The 13,968-nt window shown below is 42.2% G+C and overlaps 2 protein-coding genes across 2 annotated transcripts in view; one reads left to right on the top strand and one right to left on the bottom strand.

Moving 5' to 3' along the window:
- Positions 1-653: 653 nt before the first annotated feature.
- On the bottom strand, positions 654-3,302 carry clpp (caseinolytic mitochondrial matrix peptidase proteolytic subunit). Its single transcript, XM_083895934.1, has 7 exons — positions 3,234-3,302; positions 2,348-2,449; positions 2,182-2,253; positions 1,999-2,095; positions 1,718-1,905; positions 1,514-1,619; positions 654-1,414 (listed from the first exon to the last, which is right to left on the bottom strand). The coding sequence occupies exons 1-7, from the start codon at positions 3,243-3,245 to the stop codon at positions 1,170-1,172; spliced, it is 822 nt and encodes a 273-aa protein (XP_083752060.1). The 5' UTR covers positions 3,246-3,302; the 3' UTR covers positions 654-1,169.
- Positions 3,303-9,396: 6,094 nt separating this feature from the next.
- carm1 (coactivator-associated arginine methyltransferase 1) overlaps positions 9,397-13,968 on the top strand; it is a 19,427-nt gene continuing 14,855 nt past the window's right edge. Inside the window, exon 1 of the mRNA XM_083896347.1 lies at positions 9,397-9,544. Within this exon, the coding sequence (XP_083752473.1) occupies positions 9,403-9,544 (142 nt within the window). The 5' untranslated portion in view covers positions 9,397-9,402. The remainder of the gene's footprint in view (positions 9,545-13,968) is intronic.

Here is a 13,968-nt window from a genome sequence, read left to right as displayed (position 1 = left end):
ACGTGTGTAGTTAGTACACTGAATATATGAATTTATGTGATTATTTTCCTGTCTTTAAATGTAAAATTGGATTTTAACGATACTTAAAACCTGACCTACAGAATGCAAAGATCTTAAATTGTGTAAAAAAAACAAAAAAAAACACAATGATTTTTTACCTAATGTAGACAGCTTAAGGGATAGTTGCCAAATAATTAATTTTAAAATAAATATTAGGAATGTACATATATTTTTTTAAATACTTGGTTGCGCCATTTGACGTTTTTTTTAAAGTTAAAAATACTGTTAAACGAGTTAGAATAGTTATTCAATAATTGAGACTTGTTCAAACACTTGTTCTGGACTCAAAAATATGCATTATATCTATATTGAAAATACTTTTTAAAGATGCCTTTTAAGAAGCTTTATATGTCATTGACCCGTATTAGAATGAAGAAACTTTAAAGAAGAATTAAGATTTTTTTTTTTTTTTTTTTAAATGTGGTCAAATCTATTTATTACAAATATGTATATTCAAATACAGATAATATCAGGCCCTCTGCACTCCTGAGTGGACGCCTCTAACACAGAAGAGGAACATAACGAGACGTTTCCTTCGTCTAAACAAGCTCACCACCACCCCCCCCATCCCCAAAACAACTTTTTCACAGTAACTAAATGTAACGCATTTCATAGACAGCAGGTTACATCATATGATTTAAAACAAAAATGGTGGTCAGTGACGAATTCACTGCATAATCACTGTGCATGAAGACCAACATGAGACTCGTGTGGACAACATAATCGTTATCGTGTTGGTTCAACTGAATCCAGACTTTTAAAATACGTGTGTGAACACATTAGTATGACTTTTCAAATGCTTCTGTGTGTGTGTGTGTTCAACTGGACCCAAACTGACCTTGGTGCTGTGTGCATTTTCCACAGTTACTGCCCCAGAGCTTTGGCCCGGGAAAATTCTAGAAGTCAGTTCAAACATGGCTGAATTAGCCTCCGAGCTAAAGTTGTTTTGTTGAAACTTAGTGAGTCTTGACCGAGTAAGGGAGGGGAAAGCCCGTTAAGACGAGAGGAAACCAGCAGGGAGGCTGGTCCTCGCTCCTGGGAGCTCAAAGACACTGCATCGATGAGGAGATGCTTGCAGAACCGGGACAGCTCTGCTGTGGGAGGAGGCTTCATGGCTCAGGTTTGTGGGAGGAGAATGGGCTCGTGCCCGTCGGTGCTTCCTGAGGCCCTGGAGACTCTGGAACTGATTGGGCAGCTGCTGCCGCCGCTGCTGTGGCTGCCGCTGACGGCTCTTTCTGTACCAGCTCGGGCTCGTCCTGGCCTGCCTGAGGCGGGTGGACCAGGACCCGGTCTATGAGTCCAAAGTCCTGCGCCTCCATGGGACTCAAGTAGCGATCCCTTTCCATCACACCCTCTGTAACGACAGGACAGAGGAGAGGAATGAGGCGCTGATGATGATGATGTCAAATCATTTCAACCAGTATCGGAGTGAAAAGATTCCGGACAAACGTACCGATGGTCTCCAGCGGCTGCCCCGTGTGTTTGGCGTAGAGGTTATTGATCTGTCTCTTCAGTTTCATGATCTCCTCAGCCTGGATTGCGATATCTGTGGCCTGGCCCTGGAAAAACAGCACATGGTGACGAAAGGAGACAACCGTGACAAGTTCCCACGCTCTGTTTTGTTTCTGAACATTTTCCCTGAGAGAGCTCAGCTTACTCTGGCTCCTCCTGAAGGCTGGTGAATCATGATGCGGGCATTGGGCAGCGAATGCCTCATCCCTGACGTCCCTGCTGCCAGGAGGAGGCTGCCCATGCTGGCCGCCTGGCCAACACACCAGGTGGAGATGGGGTTAAGGATGTACTGCATGGTGTCGTAAATGGCCAAACCTGCTGTCACAACACCACCTGGGAGGAAGAGATGAGACGTTTAAGCCCAAGTGAAAATGTAATTTACCTATGAAAAGGAGTATTTTACAGCAGGGTCACTGCTGCTCTTACCAGGACTGTTGATGTACATGTGGATGGGTTTGTTGTTGCTCTCCGACTGTAGGAAGAGCAGCTGGGCAATGACCAGACTGGCCACAGAATCATCGATCTGAGCAGAGGAGCGAGGAAAACAACATGTTTAACAGACAAAAAAAGCTTCACGTTCTTAATCAAAACATGAATGACAACACTTACAGGACCCATTACGCAGATGATTCTCTCCCTCAGCAGGCGAGAATAGATGTCATACGCTCGTTCTCCTCTCCCCTGGGAAAACAGAAACACTTCATTCTATCAAGTCTCGTCGAGTATATAATAACTATATAATGAGGATGTAGGCGGCATGACTCCTTTCACTCACCGTCTGCTCCACCACTATAGGTATCAGTGGACTCTTCCATACAGGACTGTGGTGAATGGACCTGCTGTGTTTCACCGTCAAGCCTCCGATGTGCAACACCCTCTGAAAGAAAAGACATAAAGAGTTCCTTCTTCTTATTATTATTATTCCCATTTTCTGGGAGGAAAACAATTCTACATGAACAACAGTAGAGGAGAAAAGGTTTTTCCCCACTTATAATTTCACTTATTTTGAATGCGATACCCTCTCTACTTATTGGTTCACCACTGACCCCACTATTAAAATGTACTAATTGGGGAAATATGGGTGAAATACCGCCTTAAGGTTTAGGTAGTTATCTTCAAAAACATTCATAAATATTATCCTGTCTGACACTTTCTTTCTAAATTTGACAGAGATTTATGTGATAAACTGATGCTCTCTGTTGAAGCAAATTCTAGAATTATTTATCCCAATATAGTTTTGATATTATTGAGCATACCATATCCACAACGCCACATTTTGTAATTCTATTCCAGCATTTAGCATTTGAGCTGTAAATAAGAAACATATAACTGGTTCAAAATATAAGAAACTTTTCATTTGTTTCAGAACTCTCCCCGACTCTGTCCACGTTCTTGTTTTATTAACTTGGTTTTAACACTGTATTTATTCATAAAGACGTGAAAAATAAAACCCAATATTAGTGACATTAGTGTGGAGGAGCTGACAGCTTTAGAGCAGATGTCATGAGGCAACGTTACACAAGCTACATGCTAACACGCTCCATAACAGCCCGGGCAGCAACAACAACAATAACAACAACAACAGTCACCAACGACTTCATATGACACCGTTTTTTCAGCACGTCATGCGCTGAATGTCTAAAATGAAGCTTGATACTCACGCGAAGTAACATTTTTAAGTCTTTTTTGCCTCTGTATGTGACCCTTAGCTAACCCGGAAACGATTCCACGATGACCTTCTTCGGCTCGGGAAATCCAGGTACCCGGTAAGTCTCATTAGCGCCCTCTATCTGACGAAGACGATATACAAATATACACTAACTGACTGATTTACTACTCCAAATTGGTCTTTTCTAAAGTGTGTGTGTGTGCGTGTATACATACATATTATGTGTATATGTATATACATATATACACCCCCCCCCCCACACACACACACACATATACACACATATACACAGTTCCTATATTGACATTGATACAATATGAGTTATTCAAATTAATACATTATTCAATAACCCATAGTTTTCTTTGTTGTTTAACCATTGTTTGTCTGTCTATCTTTTCTTGTTATTTAACATATTCGAAATAAACTTTCGATAACAGTGTTATTGTACTAGTTAATTTTACGACAGACTAGTTCCTGTATTGATCATTATTATTATTATTATTATTATTATTATTATTATTATTATTATTATTATTATTATTATTATTATTGTTTTGCTATAGTCTGCTCCCTAAACGGAGGTGGGTCGCCACAGCGAATTATTATTACTTACCCATAATTCACAGCGAATTGTTATTATTTACCCATAATTCACAGCGAATTATAATTATTATTTACCCACAATTCACAAGCATTGAGCAATTCCTCTAATGTGTGGATGTGTGGATTTTTAATTTCTATTTATTTATTTTTTATTTTTTATAGTTTTTGTCTTGTCGGATTGTTTTATTTTGAAAGTTTGGACCGGAAAACGTGTGCTCCTGGAGCCTGGGAGCGAATGTAGTGACGGCTCGGTGACTTTTCTCTTGTTATTTTGGCTCAGTCATGTCAAACAGCAGCGCCACCAACAGCACTTTAGCCATCGCTCAGAAGGCAGTGAAGCAGCTGCGCCTGGAGGCCAGTGTGCCCAGGATAAAGGTATGGGCGCACGCACACACACACACACACACACACACACACACACACACACACACACACACACACACACACACACACACACACACACACACACACACACACACACACACACACACACACACACACAGAAAACTTTACACTGTCACTTATCACTCTGTGCATAAAGGTCAACCACTGTTAATAAGTGTTTAAATGTGCACATTTTATAAGTTAGCAGCCAAAAAAGTATTAAAAAAAACACAATGAAATAGTTTACATCTAAGTTTGTTTGAGGATAATTCATCCCAGATAAAAAAAAAACTTTATTAACAACAATATCCAGCACATATAACACGTTTTAGTGGACATGCTGTGTGTGATTGTACGGAGACTCTGTGAATAATATGAAATAACTATGATAATTAAAAATGTTCCCCTCTGTATTCCTGCTGCTGCCTTTGTCTGTCACTGCTGTAACAGTCCTCTTATTTCAGCTCCAGAAAACTTCACCCATTTCCTGGTGATGCCGTGAAATGGTGGTGGTGGTGGTGACCCTCCTCTCTGTAGCTGCTGCTGCTGCTGCTGCTGCTGCACAGTGATGGCTTTGTTAATTGTGCTACTGTGTGTGACTGGCGTGATTGTCAGCCGGGCTGGTTAGTTTATTTTTAGGACAAAAGTCAAGTTTTCAAGTGTGTGTGAGTGTGTTTATAACATTGAAGAATTGTAGTCTTGCAGAAACGACATGTTGAATGCATATTTGGGCATTCATTATACTCTTTTATTTGGTCAGTGATGCTATTTGCCACAAAAGAAGTGAAGAAAATGTGTTTTGAAGGGGGTCCTCACTTGGTCGAGAGGGCAAGACCCTAACCATAAGAACCTGAATTCCTGCTTAGTGTCATCCAGGAAAATGGGAATGAACAGACATCACCTGCAACCAGCCTCCTTTTGGATGATGTTAGCTGTCAATCACACTTTTGTCCACTCACGTGCTGTACTTTATCACCTGATTTCCTCTAAATTGGAACGTCATTTACAAAATTGACGTCGTGCTCAATTGGAGAAGACGTGGAACTAGCGGTTGAGACCATTAACTCCTCACAAAAATAACATGAACATATTTACTAACCCTGCTGGTTATTCAGTGTATTGTTCAGAGGTGGGCACAAGGTTAGCGCACAACGGCCTTTCCATGACGTCTGAACGGAAAAAGACGCGAGTGACGTCATGTTTACGTGCCGCAACACCGGAGTCCAGGCACCAGTTAGCGGCATTAGCTGTGTTAGCTCTTTTAGCGCCAATTAGCGCGCCTACAGTGGAACTGGAGCGGTCTGATTATTAAACGAAAAGAGCAGCGCGACAAATAACCAGTGTACCTGTGTACTGCGTATGTGTGCCTCTGTTTTTAAACTTTAGCGTTACTTTAGAGACTCATTTTAACTATCGGGAGTCACGTAAACGTGGCTTTTTCCGGTCAGTCGTCATGGAAACGAGTCGTGTGTTAACGTTGACAACATTGACGTGTTTTCATATTCTCAGGTTTGTGGGAGGAGATTGGGCTTGTGCCCGTCGGTGCTTCCTGACAGCACTAGTAATGTTATAAATCAAGTGAGAAGAGAGCAGAGTCTCCCCCTGCTGGTTATTCAGTATATTGTTACTTCCAGGTTGGCCTCATCTGGAAAAACTGAAGACTACCTATGTCCACTCTTTAAGTCGGGTCTGTGGGTTTATGTTTGATTTCTTTATACCAAATATAGAGTTGTTTGTTACACGAATGATAAAATCAGGGATTGCATCGGCTGAGCTGCCTTGGCGGAGGTCTGCGCTCTCCGAGTGCTTTTCTAGTTCCCTGATGTTTTTGCCCTGCTTCTGTATTTTTCTACGTGTTAAAATGACTTCTAGTTTTTTGCTGCTGTCTGACTTTGTGGCGATGTTAAAAGGCATCGCTCTGTGTCTCCACAGACACGTTACAAAACACAGGTGCACTGAGAAACACAGAGCGACTCCGGTCTGAGCTGAATCATCAGTGTGTGGCCTCATTGTTTGCCTGTAACAGACATTTGTGTGCGTTTTTAAAAGCCAGCTGTAATAAACCTAACCTGATATACTTGTGCGTGATGCAGGTCTCTCAGGCTGCGGCAGAACTGAAGACTTTCTGTTTGCAGAACGCCCACAAAGACCCTCTGCTCACTGGTGTGCCCTCCAGTGATAACCCGTTCAGGCCTCCCAAGTCATGTGTCCTGCTCTGAGGTGTGAGTGTTCCTCTGCTCGCTCTATGCCTGAAATAACTCTTTTTTAAAAATACTATATTATCTTCTTATGTTCTTCCTTGTGCAGCAGTTACACAGTGAGCATGTTGTCTTTTGGAGCCTTGAAGCAAAAAACTGGGAAAAAAACCCAAATATTTCTTATCTTTTTTTAGGACTGTGAAGGATGGAAAAGGCTGAAAAAGATGCTGCGAGGTGTATATCTATCATGTGCTCCACTGCCTCTGAAGATAAAGAAGTCAAGACCGTACACACAAACACAGAGTTTCACTGGGGAAGCTACACAGTAAAAAACAAGTAAGACTTAGTGTTTAATCTGTATTTATACATGGAGTATTGCTATCATTGATGTGGCCTGAAAGCTCTTTCTTCTTCTTCCAGCCTCTAGGGGTCACCACAGTGGATCATCTGCCTCCGTCTTGTCCTATCTCTTGTGTCCTCATGTCCTCCTTCACAACATCCACCATCCTCCTCTGTGGTCTCCTTCTTCTGTTCCTCCTCTCTGGCAGCTCCATATACATCAGGAGTAGTCTAAGGCCCCATCCCAATACCTCCCCCTTAAAATTTCCACTTGGTTTGGAGTTCCCTCAACTTTAAATTCCCCCTCGTTGAGGGAAGTGGCTTCTCTATGGAATTGGGACACCACTATATGCAAATTAGCGTAGTGAACGCAACGAAACGTGCTAACCTACGTCACATGTTGACAATTCTACCGGTGGAGCGCGCTACTATTTTCATTCAGGAAAAATGCCAGTGGATCCAGCTGTTAACGCTATATCGCGAATGTGATTGAAATCTGACAAGTCCAGGGTATTTGTGTTCAAGTGAACGCTGGTACACACATCCAAAACACTGACAAAACTACCCAGATGTAGCAGAGCTAGCTAGCGGCTATTTGCCGACTGCTTCGAGAGCGTTTGCGCATACTCTCTCGAAGCACTCGGTTAATAGCCGTTAGCTAGCTAGTTAGCTAGCTGTTTTCATAAATCGTCAGTTAATTTCCGACATTAGTGTTCAAAGCTCATCTGTCCTTTGGATGTATATCAAACCAACATATTCCAACACGTTTCGACGTTATAACGTGCTCATTTGCGAAAATATGCTACAACGAAATCGTTCCTCTGCAGATGTGGCCGCCATCTTTGTTAAAAAATAAAATCAGCCGGCTCGCTGAATTCGCAAAGCATCATGGGTAATTTTCATATTCTGCTTTGTTTCCCCCTACATGTGAACGCGCAAAACTTAGGGTTAGGGCAAAAATGTAGGGATAGGGGAGGTTTTGGGACGCTGCCTAAATTGCTTGTTGAATTTCACGTGCAGGTTGTTAAAATACTAATATTTGGGGGATCGTCGTGCTCTCTGCTGATGTTGACACATCGTTAAATTGCTATTATTCTCCAACTTTCTTATTGACCATGTCCTTTTGTAGGTTTCTTTGCTGCATCGTTTTTCATCGCTAAAGCCGGAGTAGCGATCGTTTCACGTAGGCTTCGTTCACACCTAGTATTGACATTATTGAGGATTTAGAGTGTAAGTAAATATGCTCATGAACGCTGCATTAGTGTTCAAAACACTGTGAAACGACCGCCGGTCAGGGGACATCAGCTGAGACAGCGCCCCCCCCTAACGCGTCACAAGGACAGAGTACGTCGATGCAGCTCAGGAATGCGTCCTGAAACCATCTGAAATTGATCTGCGGATGCTTTCAGGGCGGACTGGGGCCGTGATTTGGACATGATAGGATCACTCAGGGTGGATGTTATTACCATGTCTGGACAGGGTCTTAAGTACCCGTAACAGAGCACTGTCCTATCGAGCGGAAGTACCCTCTCTCTCTGTGTCTCTGAGCTGACCTCTGTGACCGCTCAAAGTCTCCTGTCGTGGGCCAGATTTTCCCCTCAAGATTGGAAACAAAGTCCAGGAGAGTGTGCTATGTCACGCTCTGTCTCCGATTACGTGATTTATATTACGTCAAACATTAAACTAAGCTAATTGTGGAATTATTGATCACATCCTGCCTGCTCTACCTTTAATGCCAAACATGATACACTGTTCATCTTGTTGCTCAGTTAATACGGTTCATACAATCTCAGTCTATGTGTAATTTTCATTATTCTCCATTAAAAGTAAAGTATGTGTTTGTCATTTGTGACTTAAGAATTGCGCATCTTAATTATTTAAAAGCTGACAGTGTATGTACACACACATACCTGTTTTTTATATAATACATTTCCTAGACCTTTTCCTTTACCCTTAATCTAATTCTAACCCTAACCCAGGTCTTAACCAGACAAAATGTCCCCACAAATGTGTTTACACGCACACAAAGCAAGAATTCTAAGTGCCTCTCTACCGCCCACTGGTGGTCCTTGGAAGTGTTGCATGCAGGCGGATCACAGTCCGCTTTATAAAAAAATAAATAATTGAAACACAGTATTTATTTTTTAGAAGAAAATATGTTTTAATAATAATAATGACATTTGTGATTTTTTTAAATAGACACACTAATTATATTGACTGTTTTCGCCCTATTTTAGTGAAGTACTCCATCAAAGTTATGTAAGGGTAGTTGGTAAATAAGCTTAAAAAATAGATAAATAAATAAAAACATTACATAACACTTTTTTTTTTTACTCTTTTTTAATCAAAGATTAGATATTTAATACACTCTTTGAATTCAACTAAGGGGACTTCGGGTGAAAATGAACACTTCCTGGGAACAATTTGTCTTTATTTATTTGTCTTTGGAACAATAAATACGAGAGTCGTCATGACGTAAGCCACCTTTGTACAGACAGTACCCTCTTTGATCCGCCGGGTGACGCTGTTGGACTGGCTCGGCTCGGCTCGGCGGCGGATGCCCACTCTGCCTCCAGCAGAGAGCAGTGCGCGGTTGGATGTGAGCACCACCGACCTGTCTCGACTTCCAGATCGAAGATGGCGGTCTCGGTGTTCCCCGGCGTGCGGCTCCTCTCCATCGGAGACGCGAATGGAGACATACAGCGACACTCGGAGCAGCAGCCCCTCAGGCTAGAAATCAAAAGCACACAAGACGCAGCCCTCATCAATCTCTCCAATGGTGAGTTGACCCTTTTTCCGCGGCTGCTCGGCCTCTTTTCTCCCCCAACTGCCCATGCTAATGCTATGCAGAGCTAATCCGGCCGTGCGTAGTAGCGCTAGCCAACAACAAGCTAATCCATCTTGAGGAGACCACGTCGCCTCCCCCTGCTCGTCACGAGGGAGCCGAGAAAAGTCCACATTTCCCCGTGGCCGCCTGGCTCTTCTTTTTTAGCTTTGTTCGCTAGGTTTATTCGCAACTTGGAGCCTTTAGTAGCCTTATGACAAAAAACGACGTAGCGCAACACGTATAGCGTTGCTTCGTCAGTCACACGAATTACACGGAGTAGCTAAGTAATGAGTAGTTTAATGCTAGTTAAACAATGCCACTAGCTTGGCTTCAGCGGGGATGCGCTAACCGTGCATCACAGTCCCGCATCTTATGTCTTTTGCCCTTGAGGCTTCAATAAACGTGTCTTTTTTCCCCACATAAACGTTTATTTAAAGTGAATATATTCTAGTTGGCCCTAAATGGACACATAATGATAGGTTTCAATATTATGTAGCTTGTGAATTAGCGGATGTTGGTGTTTGTGGAGCCGGGAGCTGAGGGCATCACTGCCAGGGCTGTGTGTTGTTTTACCGGCAGCTGCTGCTGCTGTTGCCGCTGCGGTGAGCAGTGTGTGGCCGGTGGTCCGCACCGTTAGAGCGGTAAAAACCGCAACTTTTGGAGCTTTTATGTTTACTTTCCATGGATGGTGGGGGTTGGGGGAACGGCTTTGGGGTGCTGTAGGGAGACCGGGCCCTCATTACTTATGCATTCATCTTTGTTCTCATCGGAACAAAAGACGCTTCCCCGCCGCCTTCTTCTCCCCTCCCGTGCGGACGCGGGATCAGAGCTCCGCTCCTCCGCTGCTTTTGTTGCTCGGTGGGATGTCCCGCTGAAAAGCAGCGGTCGCGCCGCTGGCCTCCTCCGCTGCGATGCTCCTGTTACAGGGCAGCGCACATGTCTGTGATTTTTCCCTCCACATCTCTGAGTCCACTGTAGATCCGTGAACAGGTCACAATGAAGTTTGAGTGTAAAGGGACAGACACGCCCCCATAAATCTCCTTAATTTATCCGAATTTTTGTCATGGAAATGCATTATGATTAAAAACAGAAGACTATATGTGGCCACACACGCTCATAATTGCATACAGATGGGTGCCAAAGTAAAGGAAAACTTCAAATTAAGCAAAATTTGGCTTGTCAATAAAAGGTTTAATGCGATTAAGTGTAACCCCGTGGAAGGATTCAGTGAATAAAGCATGGCTTTAGAAAATCTTGCAGCAGAAACATCAACTCTATCTTCCAAATTTCACTGCACTAAAAATAAAGCTACTTGTGGACTTACACAATTTCTCCCTTAAATGCAAAAAGCAATATCTTAAAAAATTAGAAAAGCACTCGGAGAGCACAGACCTCCGCCAAGGCAGCCTAAAGTGCCTACAAAATACACCCTGATGGCGTGTAGTGTGTACGGATCACGCCTAAAAATTAATCAATTGTTCCTGGTCCCATTGCGGATATTTCTTGACAATTTCATCCAAATCCGTCCGTGACTTTTCGAGTTATAACAAACAAACAAACGGGCAAACATACCAATAAATGTAAGCAGCAAAGAAAACGTGACCATGCATCAACAGCTACAGGAGGCGCAAATTGTGCTGGAATTAAAGAGCATACATATGCATACATACATTCTGTGTTGACACGGACTGAATTTGGGCCACCTACTGCTAACTTTCACTATTCTGTATACAGTAGTGGATGTGAACACTGGTAAATGTGCATTTTCGTTCACCGAGTTGATTCTTCTAAGTGTCTGAACTCCACAGGAGAGCGCGAGTTTACAGCCAAGAACCTCTTAAATGTGTTTATTTTGGTTTGAGTTCTGATGGCTACGTACTCCACACCATTTACCGTTTAATTCAAGTTTTCCCCCCCTCTCCTGTGTCGCTCATCTGTTCCTGTGGACTTCACGGAGGGTGCCTGGATAAAAAGTTACTGCAAGAAGACATTTTTTGACTGTCCCTGAAAACATCCAGTGTACCAGATCTCCACAGATTATCCACATATATAAAGACGTTCCGTTCGCGTGACTTTGAAAGTCTTAGGATCTCGGTGCACGTTACGCTACACGAGATGCTCCCTTTTGATCTGGACTCTTAACAGCTGTTTTGTATTAGTTTACACACCGTGCGTGCAGATCACACAAGCGACATATTTCACTGGAAGTAACCCTGACTAGCATGTGTCGTCACACAAAGTGAACAGTCATTATTTGTAAATGAAACACGATAGACGGTTAAAAAAACAACGGTGCTGGTGTCAGGGTTTGTGCTCTTTCTGTAGGCTGCTGGGCAAACACGCTGCAACACAACAGTGTTTCTGAAGCGTCAACAACTCCACTGGCAGACTTGTTGAGGAGCAAATGTTATTTTCCTTTGGCTAATAATATTGGGTGTTTGAATTCACACCTTTTTAGCGCTCCAGAAGAGCAGAGCTGGCCAGTGAAATGAAGTCATTTAGTTGTCGGCTCCGTAAAGAGTGTTTGTGTGCCGCAATGTTTGTATTTATTATGTATGCTTTTGTATACAACCTTAACCAAAATCATGAATAAGATACGACAAGTGTGCATGTAAGTCACTGGCAGTAATTGTCGGATAGCGGTCGCACGACAGCATAATAATCTTTCTTTCTTGAACAGAACTGGCTGAGGCCAGAATCTCCCACACGGTCTCTCTTCCTTGTCTTTGGCGTATGGTTTGGCAGCAGGTACAAAACAAACACTTTTCCGTTTCCCAGCAGGAAGGAAGCCATATTTAGTATAGTCTTTACATTCCAGTAAGTAACCAGAGTTGTGGGGACCCGTTTCGAGTTTCAGCGTTGCGGAATCATATTTTAATCATGCAGTTTGACGTAGCTGGGAGTGCAGCTGAGCCCATGTTGTAATATTTTAAATGCAGAGCAGATGAGCGGCTGTGTCATGTTGCACTGTTTTCTGGAGGTGCTGCACATGGACACGCAATGTGCGTGAGAGAACATGAGTTATTGTTATTTTCCCCGACAGTGTTAGGCAGAATTGTTCTGTTGTGAAGCGCTCTCAGCGTGTTATGTCACAGTCAGAATCCCGTGGTTAAAATTAAATTTGTCATCATCGCTCTTGATGAAATGAAGTGAATCCGCTCTTGGCCGTGAAGATATTATCTGTATTCACAGCAGGTAGATTAGATGGAAAATTAGATGCAAATGTTGGTAGGTTACTGTTACCTTGATTTCTATGTAGAGCCGAAGCGATTAATCGATTACTTAATTAATCGTCGACTATTTTGATAATCGATTAATCGGTTTGAAGCTTTTTGCATTGTTAAAACCAGATTTCTGATTGTTTTAGCTTCTTAAATGTGAATATTTTCTTGGTTTCTTTGCTCCACATAACAAAGAAATCATTAAAACTGAATCATTTTGGTTTGTGGACAAAAACAAAACATTTGAGAACAGGTTTTCCTCGTTTGACAAACACTGATGAACGTTTTTTTTGACATTTTATGGACTAATCGATTACGAAAATAATAGTTATTTGCAGCTCTAATTCTGAGTTCAGTCTTTTTCTGTTTTCAAACGACAATGGAGCCAGTAGCATTTCTAAATTTCAGTGTGGAGAATTCTGGCTAACAAGCATTTAACTTAATAATATTATAGTGTGGCCGCTGTAGACTTTGATTCATTTTGCTAGTTTAAGATTGACAATCCATATAATCTTGTAGCACCAGGTTCATGATCAGACTTGCAAACTATTAACCTGAGGGGAAAGAGAGGGACGCAACTAAGGACAGTTATGCACTGTGCTGCACAAGTGATGCATTTCTGTTCAGACGGTATGAAGTGAACTATTTTATACACTAAAGTTCAAAGTTTGGGGTCACAATTTCAGACTTTTATTCGTCAAAAGAGTTGCAAAATGAATAGAAAATATAGTCGAGACATTGACAAGATTAGAAATAATGATTTTTAGAACCAGCAAAACCGTTTTCAGCTGTGCTAACATCATTGCACAAGGGTTTTCAAGGGGGTTTCTAATCATCCAATAGCCTTCTAACACCATTAGCAAACACAATGTACCATTAGAACACTGGAAATGGGCCTCTATACACCTATGTACATATTCCATTAAAAACCAGACGTTTGCAGCTAGAATAGTCGTTTACCACAATAACAATGTATAGAGTGTGTTTATGATTCATTTAATGTGAAGTGATTTTCCTTCAAATATAAGGACATTTCTAAGTGAGTCCAAACTTTTGAATGGTAGTGTACTTTCTCAGCATGTAATCAGTCAGTTGTATTAAGTGTGAATACTGTATCGACTGTACCACCCCCCCCACCCCCAACCCCTCGACCAA

Source organism: Microchirus variegatus (genome assembly GCF_963457635.1).
Source record: "Microchirus variegatus genome assembly, chromosome: 10".
Lineage (NCBI taxonomy): Eukaryota > Metazoa > Chordata > Actinopteri > Pleuronectiformes > Soleidae > Microchirus > Microchirus variegatus.
This window is presented reverse-complemented; position numbering and strand designations above follow the sequence as displayed.

Coding starts and splice junctions, on each gene's coding strand:
- clpp (XM_083895934.1), bottom strand. Junction 2,254..2,347: donor CTATAGTGGTGGAGCAGACG/GTGAGTGAAAGG, acceptor CTGTTTTCCCAG/GGGAGAGGAGAACGAGCGTA. Junction 1,620..1,717: donor AGCCTTCAGGAGGAGCCAGA/GTAAGCTGAGCT, acceptor CTGTTTTTCCAG/GGCCAGGCCACAGATATCGC.